General features: G+C 33.1%; 1 protein-coding gene and 2 pseudogenes across 1 annotated transcript; 2 read left to right on the plus strand and 1 right to left on the minus strand.

Moving 5' to 3' along the window:
- Window positions 1-616: 616 nt before the first annotated feature.
- LOC148166061 (uncharacterized) lies at window positions 617-3,490 on the plus strand (annotated as a pseudogene).
- Window positions 3,491-3,535: 45 nt separating this feature from the next.
- On the plus strand, window positions 3,536-5,577 carry LOC148166062 (uncharacterized). The gene is made up of 7 exons (XM_088049469.1): window positions 3,536-3,547; window positions 3,608-4,130; window positions 4,204-4,428; window positions 4,824-5,144; window positions 5,193-5,400; window positions 5,443-5,450; window positions 5,519-5,577. Exons 1-7 carry the CDS (start codon window positions 3,536-3,538, stop codon window positions 5,575-5,577), a joined length of 1,356 nt encoding a protein of 451 aa, XP_087905595.1.
- A 3,693-nt stretch (window positions 5,578-9,270) lies between these two features.
- On the minus strand, window positions 9,271-12,411 carry LOC148166063 (pickpocket protein 28-like; annotated as a pseudogene).
- Between the last annotated feature and the right edge of the window lie 2,988 nt (window positions 12,412-15,399).

Raw genomic sequence — 15,399 nt, forward strand, 5'->3', positions numbered from 1 at the left:
TGGTTATTCTAATTGCAAAGAGGCTTAAAATGTGTACCTATAGTTCATATATTTGTGTACTAAAGGAGAAGGAATTTTACTTTTGTGATTCGCAGAAATATAGAAAAATGTTATTAAAAACAATAAATTTAATTTGTACGCGTCACACCCGTGACACCACAAATTAATTTGCTGCTCTATGATCTGCAATCGTAACTTAACAAATGTTATTTAGATAATTTGCAGCACTTTAACCTACCTGATAACAGTGTACTTCTGCTTGAAAAAGCTCCTAGTCGTAAATAAATTAAAAAAATGTTGTCATTTTGTCACACCCGTGACATATGGAATTGCTGAATAATATCTTCCTAATAAATGGATAAAAAAGTTTGTAAAAACTGCAATACTGAAAAAGATTTGGACAATTTTTATCCAAATAAAAAAAGCAAAGGTGGTTATTCAACTTTGTGTAACATATGTTGGAATAAACAATATAGAGGTAAAAAAATATTATGTAAGTGCGGTAAATTAGTAGGAAAGCAATACTATCCAAAACATATCTTACTAACATATTATAATCATTGATAAAGTTTAAGAGTTTTGAAAAAAATATTTTGCAAAAACTTTTTTCTTATAAATGGAGATACAGAAAGATCAACTTCTTAAAATTAGTCTTGAGAAAATTGTAAAACTTACTAAAGGGGATTTAAAAAAAGTGGGTGAGATAATTGAACAAATGAATAAAGATATCCCGTCCTCGAGTTCACCTTTGGCCAGCGGAGCAGCATTGATGAATAAATATTTTTTAACACCAACATCAGATAATGAAATTGTACTAAATAAACTAAATTTGAAAAAATTAAAAACCATTGCAAGAAGGCAAGGTTTAAAGAACTACTCAAAATATAACTAAAAAACTAAATCAGATCTTGTAAAATTAATTTTAAAAGAAGAACTTAATGCTGGAGATTGGCATAACAAACTAAGCAGGATTAGTATTAAAAAATTAAAATCAATTGCAAGCAAACTAAACTTAAACATAAAGAGAAATAGTAAAAAAATAGATCTATTGAATCAAATTTCAGATAATGTAAACAATGATAATATAAACATTCTTCTCAACGAAATCAAATCGCCTAGTTTAAAAAAATTATTGAAAGAAAAACCGAAGACAATTCTGTATCAAACGTTAAAAGAACTAAGAAAAATTGCTAAAGAAAGAAATATTAAAGGTTACTCAAAAATGAAAAAGGCAGAATTATTACAAAAAATTGGTGAGCAATCTTTTGCATTCGAAGATAGTTATTTTATAGAGTTTTCAAAAAAACCTATAATTAAAATAATAGAAACAAAAGCTGAATACAGCAAAAAATGGAAGAAACATAAAGTTTACTATAAAGTTATATTATTGAAAGAGGAAGAATCATCCGAGTCTGATCTTTCAGACATAATTATGAAAAAAATTACTGCCATTAGAGAGGGTTTAAATGAAATGATTGAAATAGTAAAAGAGAAAACAAATTTCAAAGAAGGAGACTTATTAAATATAGTAGTTAATCACAATGATCTTTGGTCCCCTATTTCCACAAGGTTATCAAGAACTTCTGAAATTGATAATTTATTAAACAAAATTCAAAGTATCTTAACTTCAAATCAAGATTTAGATATATACCGTTGTACATTTCATGTAGAAGTTGTTAATATGCCTAGAGGTGCTACTAACGCTAAAAGATTGTTAAATATAACAGAAGACTCACGAACAAAGAAAAGTATAACACAAATTAAAAATAAAGATAAATTATGTTGTCCAAGAGCTGTTATTGTTGGATTAATTTGTCATACAAACATTATACTAGGCAAAGAATATAATGATAATGAATTAAAATATATAAGAATGGGGAGAAATTTACAATCAACTTTAGCTCAAGAGCTATGTAATCAGCTTGGAAACTATAATAATAATTCAGGCGAAGCCCTCATGAGCGAAGCGAATTATTTTACCTTAGATGATCTTGCAAATATAGAAAAAGTATTAAATATTCAAATAAAAGTCGTAGCAGCGGAAAGCTTTTTGGTCCACGAGTGATAATGAGCCTGACCAAACTCAAACTGCAAGCCAACATACATTTTCATCGCTGTCGTAGATATTTGAAATGAACGTCAAAGTTGACAAATTTTGTCAGAACAATCTACTCACGCTATTATGCCTTTAATTTATGACGACTGCTAAGTTTTAGCATTGCTTTTTCCTGCTTAACGTTTCGTCGGAGGAGATGCCATTCCACATGCAATTAGAAACTGTCTTGAGTGAAAGGATTTGTTGAAACTCTGACAGCTGTCTTGTTGTAAATATAAATTTGGCAACGAATGCTATAAAAATGTATTTTGGGTTGCAGTTTGAATTCGATCAGGCTCATTATCACTCGTGGACCACGGTGTATATTCGGGGCCTGAAAAAGATATAAAAATATATTTATATAAAAATGCAATAGATACTGTTTTAATCAAGAATGTTTAGAAAATCATTCTGAAGTTTGTGAAAGATTTCATAAATGCTTAAAGTGTAATAAAATACTCAAAAGAGGTGATAAAATGGTTGACGAAGGTAAAAAAATGATTGAAGAAGGAAATAGATTGACTGAAGAAGTAAATAACATGCTTCCTCTCTGGGGAGATACTTGTACAAAACCGAAAATGATTCAAAAATGTAATAAAATCGTTGAAAGAGGTAATAAAATGATAAAAAAAGGTAACAAAATGATAGAAGAGGGTAGTAAAGAAGTAGTGTCTGGGAAAAATGTAAAATTGTTATAAAGAGGCTGAAATACGTAAACATAAATGTTATATGCAATGGAAGCGGCAAAAAGGTGGAATCTGTCAAACAAAAATTAAAGACGGTGGTGAAGAATATAAAGTAAAAGGATGCCGAAACTGTAGTAAAAAAGGTTGTACCGTAACTTTTCCTGATAAAACAAACATAAGAGTAAAATCTCACATTTATCAATGTAAAGAATGTAAAAATTGTGTTAAAATACCAAGAAAGACTGGCAGGGCCAACCCAGAGTCGAAGACGAAGAACGAAAACGGTTATCAATGTCTTAATTGCGGATGTTTATTTAATACAACTAAATGCTCTTACACACAAAAATATTTATTCTTTGATTATGAGACGATGCAAGAAACGGGTAAACACGTACCTAATTTAGTTATATCTCATAATTTTAATGGTAAGGTCAATTCTTTTAAAACCAACCAAGATTTCTGTAAATGGTTAGTTTCTAGAGATCATAAAGGATACACAGCTATTGCACATTATGGAAAAGGTTATGATTCTTACTTTATTCTAAAATATTGCGTTGAAAACGGTATTAAACCTTTCTGCATATATAATGGATCTAAAATAATGTTAATGAAAATAAAATCAATTAATTTAAGAATTATTGATAGTAGTAATTTTGTTCAAGGACCTTTAAAAAACTTCCAAAAAAAAATTCGATCTAAACGAACTTAAAATATTGGAAAAATACCACATACAAAATACTATGGTGTTAATTCTATGAAAATAAAAGTTAGGCAAGAGTTTTTAGAATGGCATAAACAAAAAAGAAAAGAAAATTATTTGTTTGAGTTTAAAAATGAACTTTATGATTATTGTAATTCTGATGTGGATATATTAAGAAGAGGATGTCTTGAATTAAGAAAACAATTTCTAGAAATAGCTAACATAGATCCTTTTAGATACATTACAATTGCTGGTGTTTGTATGGCTATATATAGATCAAAATATATTAAGAAAGATACAATTGCAGTTGTTGATAATCTACAAAAAGATCAATATTCTCAACAATCAATTTCTTGGTTAAATAGTTTTCATAATCAAAATATAAAACATGCATTAAACGATGGTCAAGTGAGAATATGTGGATCAAAAGTTGATGGCTTTGATGAAAAAACTAATACAGTCTATCAATATCACGGTTGTTTTTGGCATGGTTGTACAAAATGTTATAGTTCAAATTTTATTAATAATAAGAACAAAACAACTATGGAAGATCTTTATGAACAAACAATAGAAAGAAGCGAGCAAATAAAAAAAGCTGCCTATAATTTAATAGAAATGTGGGAATGCACATCAATGCACATCAACACACGTCCAAAATACACGGCCTACCTAGAATGGAAATTTAATGAATCACACGATAGATATTTGTAGTTTATATCCAGGAGTACAATGTTATGATGATTATCAAGTTGGACATCCTACTAAAATATTCAACCCTCCTACATATAAATCAAAATGGTATGGTTTAAAAAAATGTGCAATTTTACCATCAAGAGGTTTGTATCACCCTGTTTTACCTGTTAAAAATAAAAGGAAATCTGGCAATGAAAAACTAACATTCCCATTATGTCAATTGTGTGCAAAATTAAATAATCAAAAAGATAAATGTACTCATACGGAATCTCAAAGAATTGTCAGAGGAACCTGGTGTACAAACGAAGTAAAAAAAGCAATTGAAAAAGGATACAAAATAATAACTATTGATGAAGTTTGGCATTTTGAACAAAAATCGAGTTATTTGTTTAAAGGATATGTAAAAGCATTTATGAAAATAAAGTTAGAGACAAGTGAATGGAGAAATGATTTTGAATCAGAAGAAGAATATAGAAAAGACGTAAAAGAAAATCTAGGTATTGAATTGGGTAAAATAGAAAATAATCCTGGAAAGAGAGCTGTTGCAAAAATCTATTTAAATTCCTTATGGGGTAAATTTGGTCAAAGACAAAATATGGGGGCAACAGAGTATGTTACAGATATTAAGAGTTTTATGAGATTTTATTAGACGACAGACTTGATAATATACATATCAATGAATTAAACGAAAATATGTTACAAATTGATTACAAGTATAAAGGTTGCTACGTAGAAAATGATTTCAATACCAATATATTCATAGCTGCTTTTACAACTGCAAATGCAAGGCTAAGATTCTACGAAATGTTAGACATATTAGGAGAAAGCGTGGCTTATTATGATACAGATAGCATTGTATATATAGATAATGGTAAAAACACTGTAAAAACAGATTGTCTATTGGGAGATTGGACCGATGAATTAGGTAAGAACGTATGGATTGCTGATTGGGTATCAACAGGTCCAAAAAGTTAGTTTTATAACAATAACACAGGTAAAGTTGTTTGCAAAATTAAAGGATTTACATTAAACTATGAAACGTCCGAAAAGATTAATTCCGATAGTATAAACGATATTTTAGAATACAAAGACAAAAAAATCAGTACACAATATAATCGAATTACCAGAGATACTAAAACTAAAGAACTTTTAAATAAAATAGAAACAAAGGAATTTGGTTTTGTTTATGACAAGAGAGTTATCCTAGAAAACTTTGACACAATACCGTTTGGATATTAATTAGACAAAAAAAAAATTAAAGTATGTAGAATGCAGAGTGATGCAACTTAATATTTCTCTCCTTAAAAAACATTATTAAAAATACTTCGGTTATATGGTATATAGATGAAGAAGTTGAATTGTTGCGAAAATTGTTGTCACAAAGTTATCTCCAGAAGAAGTGAAAGAACATGTGCATAAATTCTTTAAATTTGTTTAAAATGGTTATGAAATGGCATATTTTTGTACCTTTTTTAAAAGCAAAGCAATTTCATAGGAATATTATTTATCAACATAAAAGCGCATCATTGACTTTACTGCATGCAACATATGCAACCATTTATACATATAAGTGCACGCGTCTCTTGTTGGGACGCATTGGCATTTCATTTTCGTGAACTGTCACTGTGTGGCAAGTTCTACTGAAGGTTATAGTTTTTATAGTTATAGATAAAATGGATATGGACAAGTTGATAAAGGATTTTCGTGAGTTACAAGGTGAACGTCAGCGGTTGAAGAAGTTGCTAGGTCAAGGAGGTGAAAAGCAAGAGGTCGCGAACGAAGTTCGTGGTGCGAACCAAGCTAGTGCCGCTGGTATCGACCTACCAACGTTTCAAGTCATGGTATTTCGAAGAACACTATTGCTGTCAGAATTTGAACTTGACCAACAGACAAATGTCACTCTACTGGTGAACCAGCATAACATGTCATTTCGGCTTAGAAATGGTAAAAGTTTACTTTTTCTGAGTAATGGTAATGCTGGGATTCCTGGGGATCAACGGGATATTGTAACCTATGATGATGGGGAAGCTGAAGAAGGCCAAGAAAATCGTGAACCACCAACGAAAATAGCAACATTAACAATTTATGAAGGGACAGAATCTTTAAGAAAAGACGATTTATTAGGCATCTACAGCGATTTTTAAATTTGAGGTGAGAAAATGCATAATATTCGACGGTTTGATGCGAAAACCCGATAAGTGTGTCGAACATTTAAAAATCTACTGTTAAATGAAAGATTTTTTATTTTTTCTCTTTCTAAAGAAATATGCGATTATTGGATTCTCGTACAAAAAGGTGTAGAAATCTCAATGACAATCGCAGATAAGAATTAAATACTTGCCATTTTTGTGAATTTTTAAAGTTGTTGACTGCAAAAATTGTGGTTTTGCAGTTATCAGGTTTTCGCTTCAAACCCTTGATATAATAGGTTTATTCATTGTGTTTTGTTCTTTTGTAGCCGAGCGAGTACCACCTCCACCGATTCCGAAAAATTGTCTATGATTTCAACATTCAAATAAAGTGTTTCACTTTCGATAAATAAAAAATTTAGTAAAATCCGTTGTTGATCGTTCTTTTTTCTAACTGTCTCTATTCTATTGTCTCTGATTGAAGCATAAATGTTCAAAATTAAAGAGTATTCATATGTGCTGAAATGGGCCAACAGAAAAAAACAGGGTAAAACGACGAATTAAGTGTTTTTAAATGGTAACTTTTCTTGACCAAAACCATATTCACGTTTGATAAAACAGGATATATTTCTTAAAATTTTGACTTTTTAAAAAAGGGTGAGTTCGAAAAATCGAGCAAATTCTTTAAAAATTTTAACTTTTTTAAAGGTACCTGGAAAACCAGACTAAAATCATTAAAAATGTGTTGTGTTCTGAGGGGGCCTATTAATATAAATTTATAAATAAACTTGAGTTAATATCCATCAGTGTACGGAGAATTTTCCGCAGATTCCAAATCTGGGATTTAAATTCAGATCCAAGAATAAATAACTGAGTTATGGCCGATCAAAAATTCGGAAAGTTGATTTTTTTTCATTTTTCCTAATTTTTAAAGTTAAATATCTCGGAAACTATTAGCTTAAGAGCCCGTGACGCCCAGACCTTCGTTAATTTATAAAAGCTGAAAAGTTCCCTAAATATGTCTCCTATACAGGTATAAGCAAACCCAGACTATAGTCACAAAAATTGTGTTTCAAATTTGTAATAGTATAAAGCTTAATTTTCATATATTTTAACTTACAATCATATTGAAAATCACCTCGTCTATTGACGGACACTTCGGACGGTAACACCCCCTTCCCAGACACCCTTACAGTCTCATTATTTGTAAATCTACTTTCGTTATAGTATAAAATCTGACTAGGAAACTATAAAAATATTCAAAGAAAAAAAGTAAATTTATTGAATCAATTCTTGGTGTTGAAAAAAATTATCAAAATTACAATTTATTCCCAAACACCAAATTTTGTCAAAAAATGCTGACGCCCGTGCTGTCATTATCAGAGCGATGATTAAACCGAACTCGCAACAAAATGGCCGACGCTATCAGACCGAACTTTATTTTCTGAATTAACAGAGCTCCAGCCTTCAACCTCCACAGAACAATCTCATTTATCGCCTCAACATACAGAACTTTTAACAACTCCACAGTCAACTTTAACTAGTGAATCAGAGATATACTAGTCATTGGCATTACAATCGAGAATATCATGTAAAAGTTTTTAACGAGATTGGCAGCATTATCGAAGAAGATATTATTAAGAAAGGACGATGTTACTTGCTAATATAAATATTTACATGAACTGTATATAGATTCATTGGAAAAAAATTATCAAGATAATTCAGTTGAAATGAACTTCATTTTCACAGCACATCACCTTGAAGAAAAAATTATGAAAGTATATTCTAAAGATATAAATTTTTTTACTATTCGTAATAAAAAAATAATCGCACCTAACTATTTACAAGCCATAGATGATACAGTTCTCGAAAGCTTACATACAGAAAATATTTTACAGAAATCCGCATTAATTTTAAGGAAAGTAATGCTAAAAAGAGAAAAAGAAAGGCAATTTACTTTGACTCCTCTGACAAGAAAAAACCACAAACTACTGTGGAAGAAATTCGCAACCAAAAGAGACCCTTTTCTGATGATAGTGCAATAGTATCTGAAGATTATGATAACTCACCGATCACTATTCCAAAATTCCGGTTAGGTCATTGCTCTCCTTCTAATAGTGATAATTTTAGTGAGTGCAATACACCATCAATACTAGGATTAATTTCCTCAACATTTAATGGTCAGTAAATGTATAATGTACTGCAAGGAATATGTTTGATTAGTAATTTACGAGAAGCTTTTGGTTAAGAACTAAAAACAGTAAAGGCCAGGAAACATTCTGGCATGGAAGCAGATGAAGTATGTAGACCAAAATTGTAGTATTTTAATTTCCTGATCTGTTGTATGTTCATAATCTAATTAATTATTCGGTTACACAAAAGATACACTTGTTTCGTACGTTCCAAAGAAAGAAAAAACTGTCGTTTTGTTATCAAGCTTACACGTTTCGTCCAAAGAAGTTTCTGAAGATGAGGCAAAAAAGCCCGAAATAGTTTTATTTTATAACGACACAAAGTCTGACGTTGATGTTTCTAGCATAAAAATTAGCGGCACATTATACTCACTTTAAATTAAATGCCCACCTTGCAATTATACCATTTTTAGTACAAGGTGTTGACCTTCTGGTGATTGTAAGATGATTAGAGTACACTTTGTTACCTAGCTTGCACAATTAAAAGTGCTCATGTCTTAACGACACTCTTTACACTAATAAGAGAAATAGTTTAATGTTGTAACAGTTTCGTATGGAAATTCGTGCGATTTTCTTCGACCAAATTACTTGCAAACAGGTAATTGTGAATACATTACCAAATTTTTTTAAAATTTCAAAATAGACAGAGATCCACTAAATTATTTATCTAGTTGGCTGCTTCGTTGTGAATGCTGGCAATTATTTGACACACTGGCAAGGTGCCTGACGACTAGATGAATAATTAATTAATGAGATGTAAAATTTTTCAAAAGTTTTAAAGTTCAGGCTCAAGTCCAGCCCAATTTCCATACAATCGACCGTTACAAATCAATCTAACAGACAAAAAGTACAAAATTTCCATAAATGAGAGGACGGAAAATCCAGTGAATAGCCCCAGAATGCCTCCAAAGTTCGCCAAAAAATCGATGGGACCATAATACAGCTCGTTTCGTTCGGACGTAACAAAGCTATCAATCTTGAAAAAAATAGTCAGAGAAGACAAATGCGTGCTGAAATGTTAAGTTTAAAAACTGAAGAAGAACCATTGGACGTACTCATAAGGGATGGAAAGCCCATGGGCTGAGTAAACTCTTTTCCAGTTCCAGTCAGTTTGAGAGGTTTCTACATCATAAGTGATGTCGGTGCAAATGGGTAAACAGTTTCAGTCGTCCTTAGAGGTTTTCTTTTCTGAGATTTTTTCGTAGAGATCTTTAGCTTGCATGAAATCTATTTTTTTTTAAATTAGAATCTACCTAATTTGTTGTAACATACCTTCGGCATCCTTCATACATTCAATTCTTCCAGTTCCACAAATTTTAGTACCCTTTTCTCCTACAAAACCTCTCATTATACTACCGCCACTTTCTCTTTACCTTACTTGGCATGTAAAAGTTGACACATCCGCAGCTCTTCAAAGTGTGCTTGGTCAAACATTCCAACTTACAATTCAAAGCACTGTAAATCTTAAAGTACGTCAAATTACGTTCGGAATGGAAATAACACCCTATCCGTCTCGGATTGTACATTTTCACCCTATCAGAAGTACTGATCATCACAGGCTGTACTGCCCACACCACGCTCTGATCCAATGGTACTCTGAAGTACTGTTGGCTGGGTCTCGGCACCCTCATAGGAGAATGCAATGTAACTTTATACCCCTGAAGCGAATTACCACCGCAAGCAAAATCCAGATATACTTCGGGGGTGAGAATGTTGAAACTCAAACCGTTTGGTACCCCGGAAAAAAGGGCTTGCCGAGGGTAAGTTTGCATGACCGCGTCGGAGGAAAAACCGTGTTCTACAGACCAAAGGCTAATGTTAGGAGAAGATAAGTAGTTCCTAAACTGGAATCTATAAAGACAGTTGAAGAGCCAATGTCGAGTGAGTCTTACATGTTGTCTTTGAAAATGGCGCTGCGGTCTAACATGTTGAAGGTGTAACAAACTCCTTGGTCTGTTATAATGGAGGTAAACAAATCATCGCATTTATAGGGGCTTCCTAGGTACATGCATTCCCACAGGATCAATCGTGGTTTGATTTTGTGCAGAACATCGAAGAAATCATCGGGGAAAAATCCAGGATTGGAGTAGTTCACAGTTTTGTCGTATTTGTAGATTAGGCTCAGGTATTCAAACATTGTGGATCTAGAAGTACCTGTTGTTTAGTCTAGTATATTAGTTATGTTGGTAAATCTGTCGCCACTTTGAGCAAACAGCGCCGTCAACATCACTAAATTTCAAAACTTACTCTGACCGCGTTAACGTTCCGTTTTTCTTCTTCTTCATCAATATTTTGATGTAACTGAAGAGATGCTGCATCGATTTCGACTCCGGACAAATCGTAACGGCCGGAAATGGAATTCTATGAATAGGAGTTCCTCGATTGGCGAAATTTACGATAACGGGGCTCTCCTCCCATTTTTTGTACACTCCGTAAATTGAATATACACACACTGCCAGGCAAACGACGAAAACGGAACCCCACCACACCCTTCAAAAGCTAAATTATTTAAAAAGTTATGCTGTCCACGGCTATGTTTTCGGAATTTTTAAATAAATATTTCACAAAATACTGTTTAAATATGTATCTTTGATACTCTGAATTGTTTAAATAAAATATATGATTGTATATATTAAAAAAAAAATACACTCACCACAAAAATTATCGCACCACCTCCACTTTTAGTGAAGGTGTCAATATAGTGCTACCGTATTTATGAATTTAAGAAATTGATAAAATGTAAGCCCAAATAATAAATAAAATTAAAAAAAAAGCGTTTGATAACGTTTTTTTAAAGAATTTTAACAATGAAGGAAATTCTATAAGTAAATAAATTATGTTAATATCGTGTGTTTCCACCTCGTGCTCGAATTACAGCTTGCATTCTTCGTGGCATACCTTCGTAGAGGTGCACAATTGATTCTTGTGGTATATTTTCCCATTCTTCAACAAGAACTGCTTCTAGCTGTTGAAGAGTTCGAAAAGCAATTCTGCGTTCCAATATACGACGATGAAGAGTATCCCAGAGATGCTCTATAGGATTCATATCAGGGCTTCGCGCTGGCCACTCCATAACTGGTGTATCCGTTGCAGCAAAGTAATCCTGAACCACACGTGCTATATGCGGTCGAGCATTATCCTGCATATAAATGAAATTTGGACCAATAAATGGGCCATAAGGAATAACATGTGGTTCCAAAATGTCAGTTATGTAACGTATGGCCGTCATACGAGCGCCAGGTAAGGGTACCAAGTCGGTACGACCTTCTAAAGATATCGCACCCCAAAACATTACTGAACCTCCACCGAAATTCACTCTTGGGAGAATGTTACACGGAAGATACCGCTCTCCAGACCTTCTATACACTGGCATTCGTCTGTCGTTAGCATAAAGACAAAATCTTGCCTCATCGGAGAACATCACATTCTGCCAATCTTTAAGTTCCCAGTTTAGATGTTCTCTGGCAAATTGTAGGCGGGCTACCCGGTGTTGTCTAGTGAGCAATGGTGCTCTTGCAGGTACACGCGCTCGAATATCATCTTCCCGTAAACGATTCCTTACCGTTTGCAAAGAAATGTGTACATTTCTAGCAGCCACCAGCTCCATTTGAAGTAACCGGGCAGTGCAGTGCCTAGTTCGGAGTGCTGTTAAGCGCAAAAAACGGTCGTCTCGGAGCGATGTAACCCTTTGTCGTCCTTGTCCTGGCCTTCTGTCAACACTCCCTGTTTCCTGGTGGCGTTGAACCAGCCTAACTATGGTTGAGTGGTTTACTCCAAGGAGTCTAGCCACGTAGCGCTGACTTCTACCATCTTCCAATAAAGCTAGTGCTCGGGTAGCTTCGTCGTGGGTTAAATGTAAGCTAAGACGTTCAGGAACGTTCATTATTGTGTCAAATATTGCTAACACATATGACATTTCCATAAGAAATGCTAAGATAAATGATAGAAACAAAAAAAGGAATGTGTACTTTTTCACAAGATATCAAGGAACCTAGTAAATAACTTTTTATCGATGGTTCTTTTGACGCAGAAGTTAATAAAATGGCCTAAATATGATACACAAGTGGCATGCTACTTTTACAAATCTATAAAATTAGAGAAATCCGAAGTTTTAAGGGTGGTGCGATAATTTTTGTGGCGAGTGTAGTAAAAAAATACCCTTCTTTTGAAGTCCTGAAACCCCTTAAGTAAAAGACTTGAAACATGATATAGGGCTTATTTTTTGCTTTAATTTGTGAATACACTAGTGAATTAGAGAAAAGGGAACTCATTTTCAACGTAGAATTATCTTCTAATTTTGAATCTAAAGTCTGTTTTGATCCATCAGGGCCGGATATTTTTGTAAAAAATTTTTTTTAGGTTACGCTGCATAACTCAGTTTTTTTTAAAGATGGAATTGAGCATTACTGTTTTAGAAAGCCTATTAAATAAGCTTTCCAACGAGTTATAGAACTAACCACTGAATTCAATAATTTCAAAGATATTATTAAAAAACTAAAGTTATTTCCGAATACCAAAAATGTTACTTTTAAAAGAATTCCAGGCTGCGACACTATTGGTGGCTATGTTTGGGTACAAAACTTAATCTCTTATCGGTTTTCTCGTTTGTGTGACAACAAAAAGTTCATCTTGCACGAATAAGAGCTTTTTTCTACCTTTTTTACAGCCGTGACAAACAGATTCCTAAACCACAATAATTGATATGATGGAAAGAAAAAACTATTGTTATTTAAAATTTTACTGGAATTGTACATAATTTGCTTTTGAAACGAGTCTCGTATTTGGTAATGAAACTAGCAAATTTATGAGCGCGCGATTACTTATTAAAGTTAAGCATTTGCTCGCTCTTGAATGAAAAATATACACAAGAAATGTGCCTTTTCATATTCAAAACAGAATAATATGCATTATTGCGAAGGTAATTAATAAGATTTTTACTAATAAAAATGTCAGAGCCGCCGCGTGAGGGCGCTGATGCAAGTTTTATGCGATACGCCTATAGTTTTATTCGATCTCACGGTATTATCTACAAACAAACGTCACTTTTGACAACTGGCCTACGTGCTTCGATTGCTTTACTTTTCTTGCGATTTATTTTCTTTTCTGTGGTTGTTTTTATTGTGTTGTATTTTATACTTTGAATCACCAATGCACTGTCTGTACAAATTTGAGTGACATTGCATATGTTGGGATCGACAGCGACCACTTATTGAGGGAGAAAGAGTTTTCAAAGCAGGGCATGTCGTTCGTCTCAGTTGGAAAACAAAGTGTTTGCCCTAATTCTGCAAACATCTGCTTTAAAATCGTTCCTACATGAAGTTAATGTCATTTTACAGGGCAACATTGTTTGATCAGGCTTTTGCAAACATGTGCTTGCAATGTTGATGTACCGGGTGTTAAAACGATTGCTGGACATAGGGAAATAACATGGGAAAATGAATTTAATTTTTTTCCTGCTCTCTCGAACCCCCAAATGAAATTCGGTCGATGGTGGATTATTCTTTGAATCATTCTTAATCAGACCGTAATTTTTTTAATTCGATGCACTTACGGCATTATTAAAAAAAAAAACAAATTAAAAACGGTTAATTTCAAACTTCCCGCCGAAATATCGGTACAATTGAAATTGGATATTTGTCATTGTGACAGCAGAGATCACCGTGAGTCCAAACTAACCTCACTTTTTAAAGATTTGGAGATTTCTTTTGGAGGACTAACAACGATATCTAACGTTTCAAAACTCTTGTTGTGTGGCTCAAAATTAGATCTATAATTTGATATCATTCATACCAAGACAAGCAGCTAAGAGTAAAAGAAACATTGGCGATACAGCTTATGTTGGACTTCAATTGAATGGTCATGCAACAAAGATCCAACCCAAAAACATTTTTTAATAGACTTCATGGCCAGTGGCGTAACAATAGGGTGGTAAGACGGCAAAATGCCACGGATTTCTTAAAAGTCAATAAAGAAAGAGCCCCATCCGATAGATTTGCCACTCAAACGGGCCTCAAACGGTATAGTTACGCCACTGTTCATGGCGTTATTAAATCGATAGAAATTGTCACCATCTGTTAAGCCTTATATGGACCTAAAATTCTTAAAGCTAATAGTCCAACTGAGATGCTACATAAGTTTTGCCCTACAAAATCGGTAAAATTAAGGCTTAAGTAGCCATGATCTCCGTTTTTAGACGACACTGACTGGATCTTTGTTGCGTAACACTGTTAAATTAATGCTTCTACTTCACTTTTTTTTTAACTAAATGGGTTTATTTACCAAACAAACAGGAAAGCGAATAAATCTAATAGATGTAGCCCTTGGAATTGATAGTAAAGTTGTTTTAAAAACAATCTTCAAAGTTTGTGAATGAATAGAATAAGCAGCATTCATGCTACAACTGAAATGCATCTCATTTGTCAAGATGCTCTGTTAACGGATTATTTGCTTCACCAAGAGTCCAGCATTTTTGTAACGACAAAAAATATATGACAGGGACTGTCGAACAGAAGAACACAGCCAAGCATCGGTGTTTTTGTTTTTAATAAGAGTTCAAAGGTTCAAAGTTCCCGCAACATTTTGTTAAATTTTAACCACATTTTTGCACAGATTGAAGTTACCTATGTCGGAAACCAACAATTTGGGCTTAGAACAAGAGTTTTGAAATGTTAGACATCGTTGTTAGTCCTCCAAGAGAAATATCCAAATCTTTAAAAAGTGAGGTTAGTTTGGACTCACGGTGATCGCTGTCACAATACCAAATATCCAATTTCAATTGAACCGACATTTCGGCGGGAAGTTTAAATTAACCGTTTTTAATTTGTTTTTTTTTAATAAAGTTGTAAAAGCATAAATTAAAAAAAATACGGTCTGATTGAGAATCAATCAAAGAATAATCCACCAT

This window comes from Gnatocerus cornutus, unplaced genomic scaffold (genome assembly GCF_029298725.1).
Source record: "Gnatocerus cornutus isolate USDA-ARS CGAHR unplaced genomic scaffold, icGnaCorn1.1 ctg00000033.1, whole genome shotgun sequence".
Taxonomy (NCBI): domain Eukaryota; kingdom Metazoa; phylum Arthropoda; class Insecta; order Coleoptera; family Tenebrionidae; genus Gnatocerus; species Gnatocerus cornutus.

Coding starts and splice junctions, on each gene's coding strand:
- LOC148166062 (XM_088049469.1), top strand. Junction 4,131..4,203: donor ATCAATGCACATCAACACAC/GTCCAAAATACA, acceptor GTTTATATCCAG/GAGTACAATGTTATGATGAT. Junction 5,145..5,192: donor GGTATCAACAGGTCCAAAAA/GTTAGTTTTATA, acceptor GCAAAATTAAAG/GATTTACATTAAACTATGAA.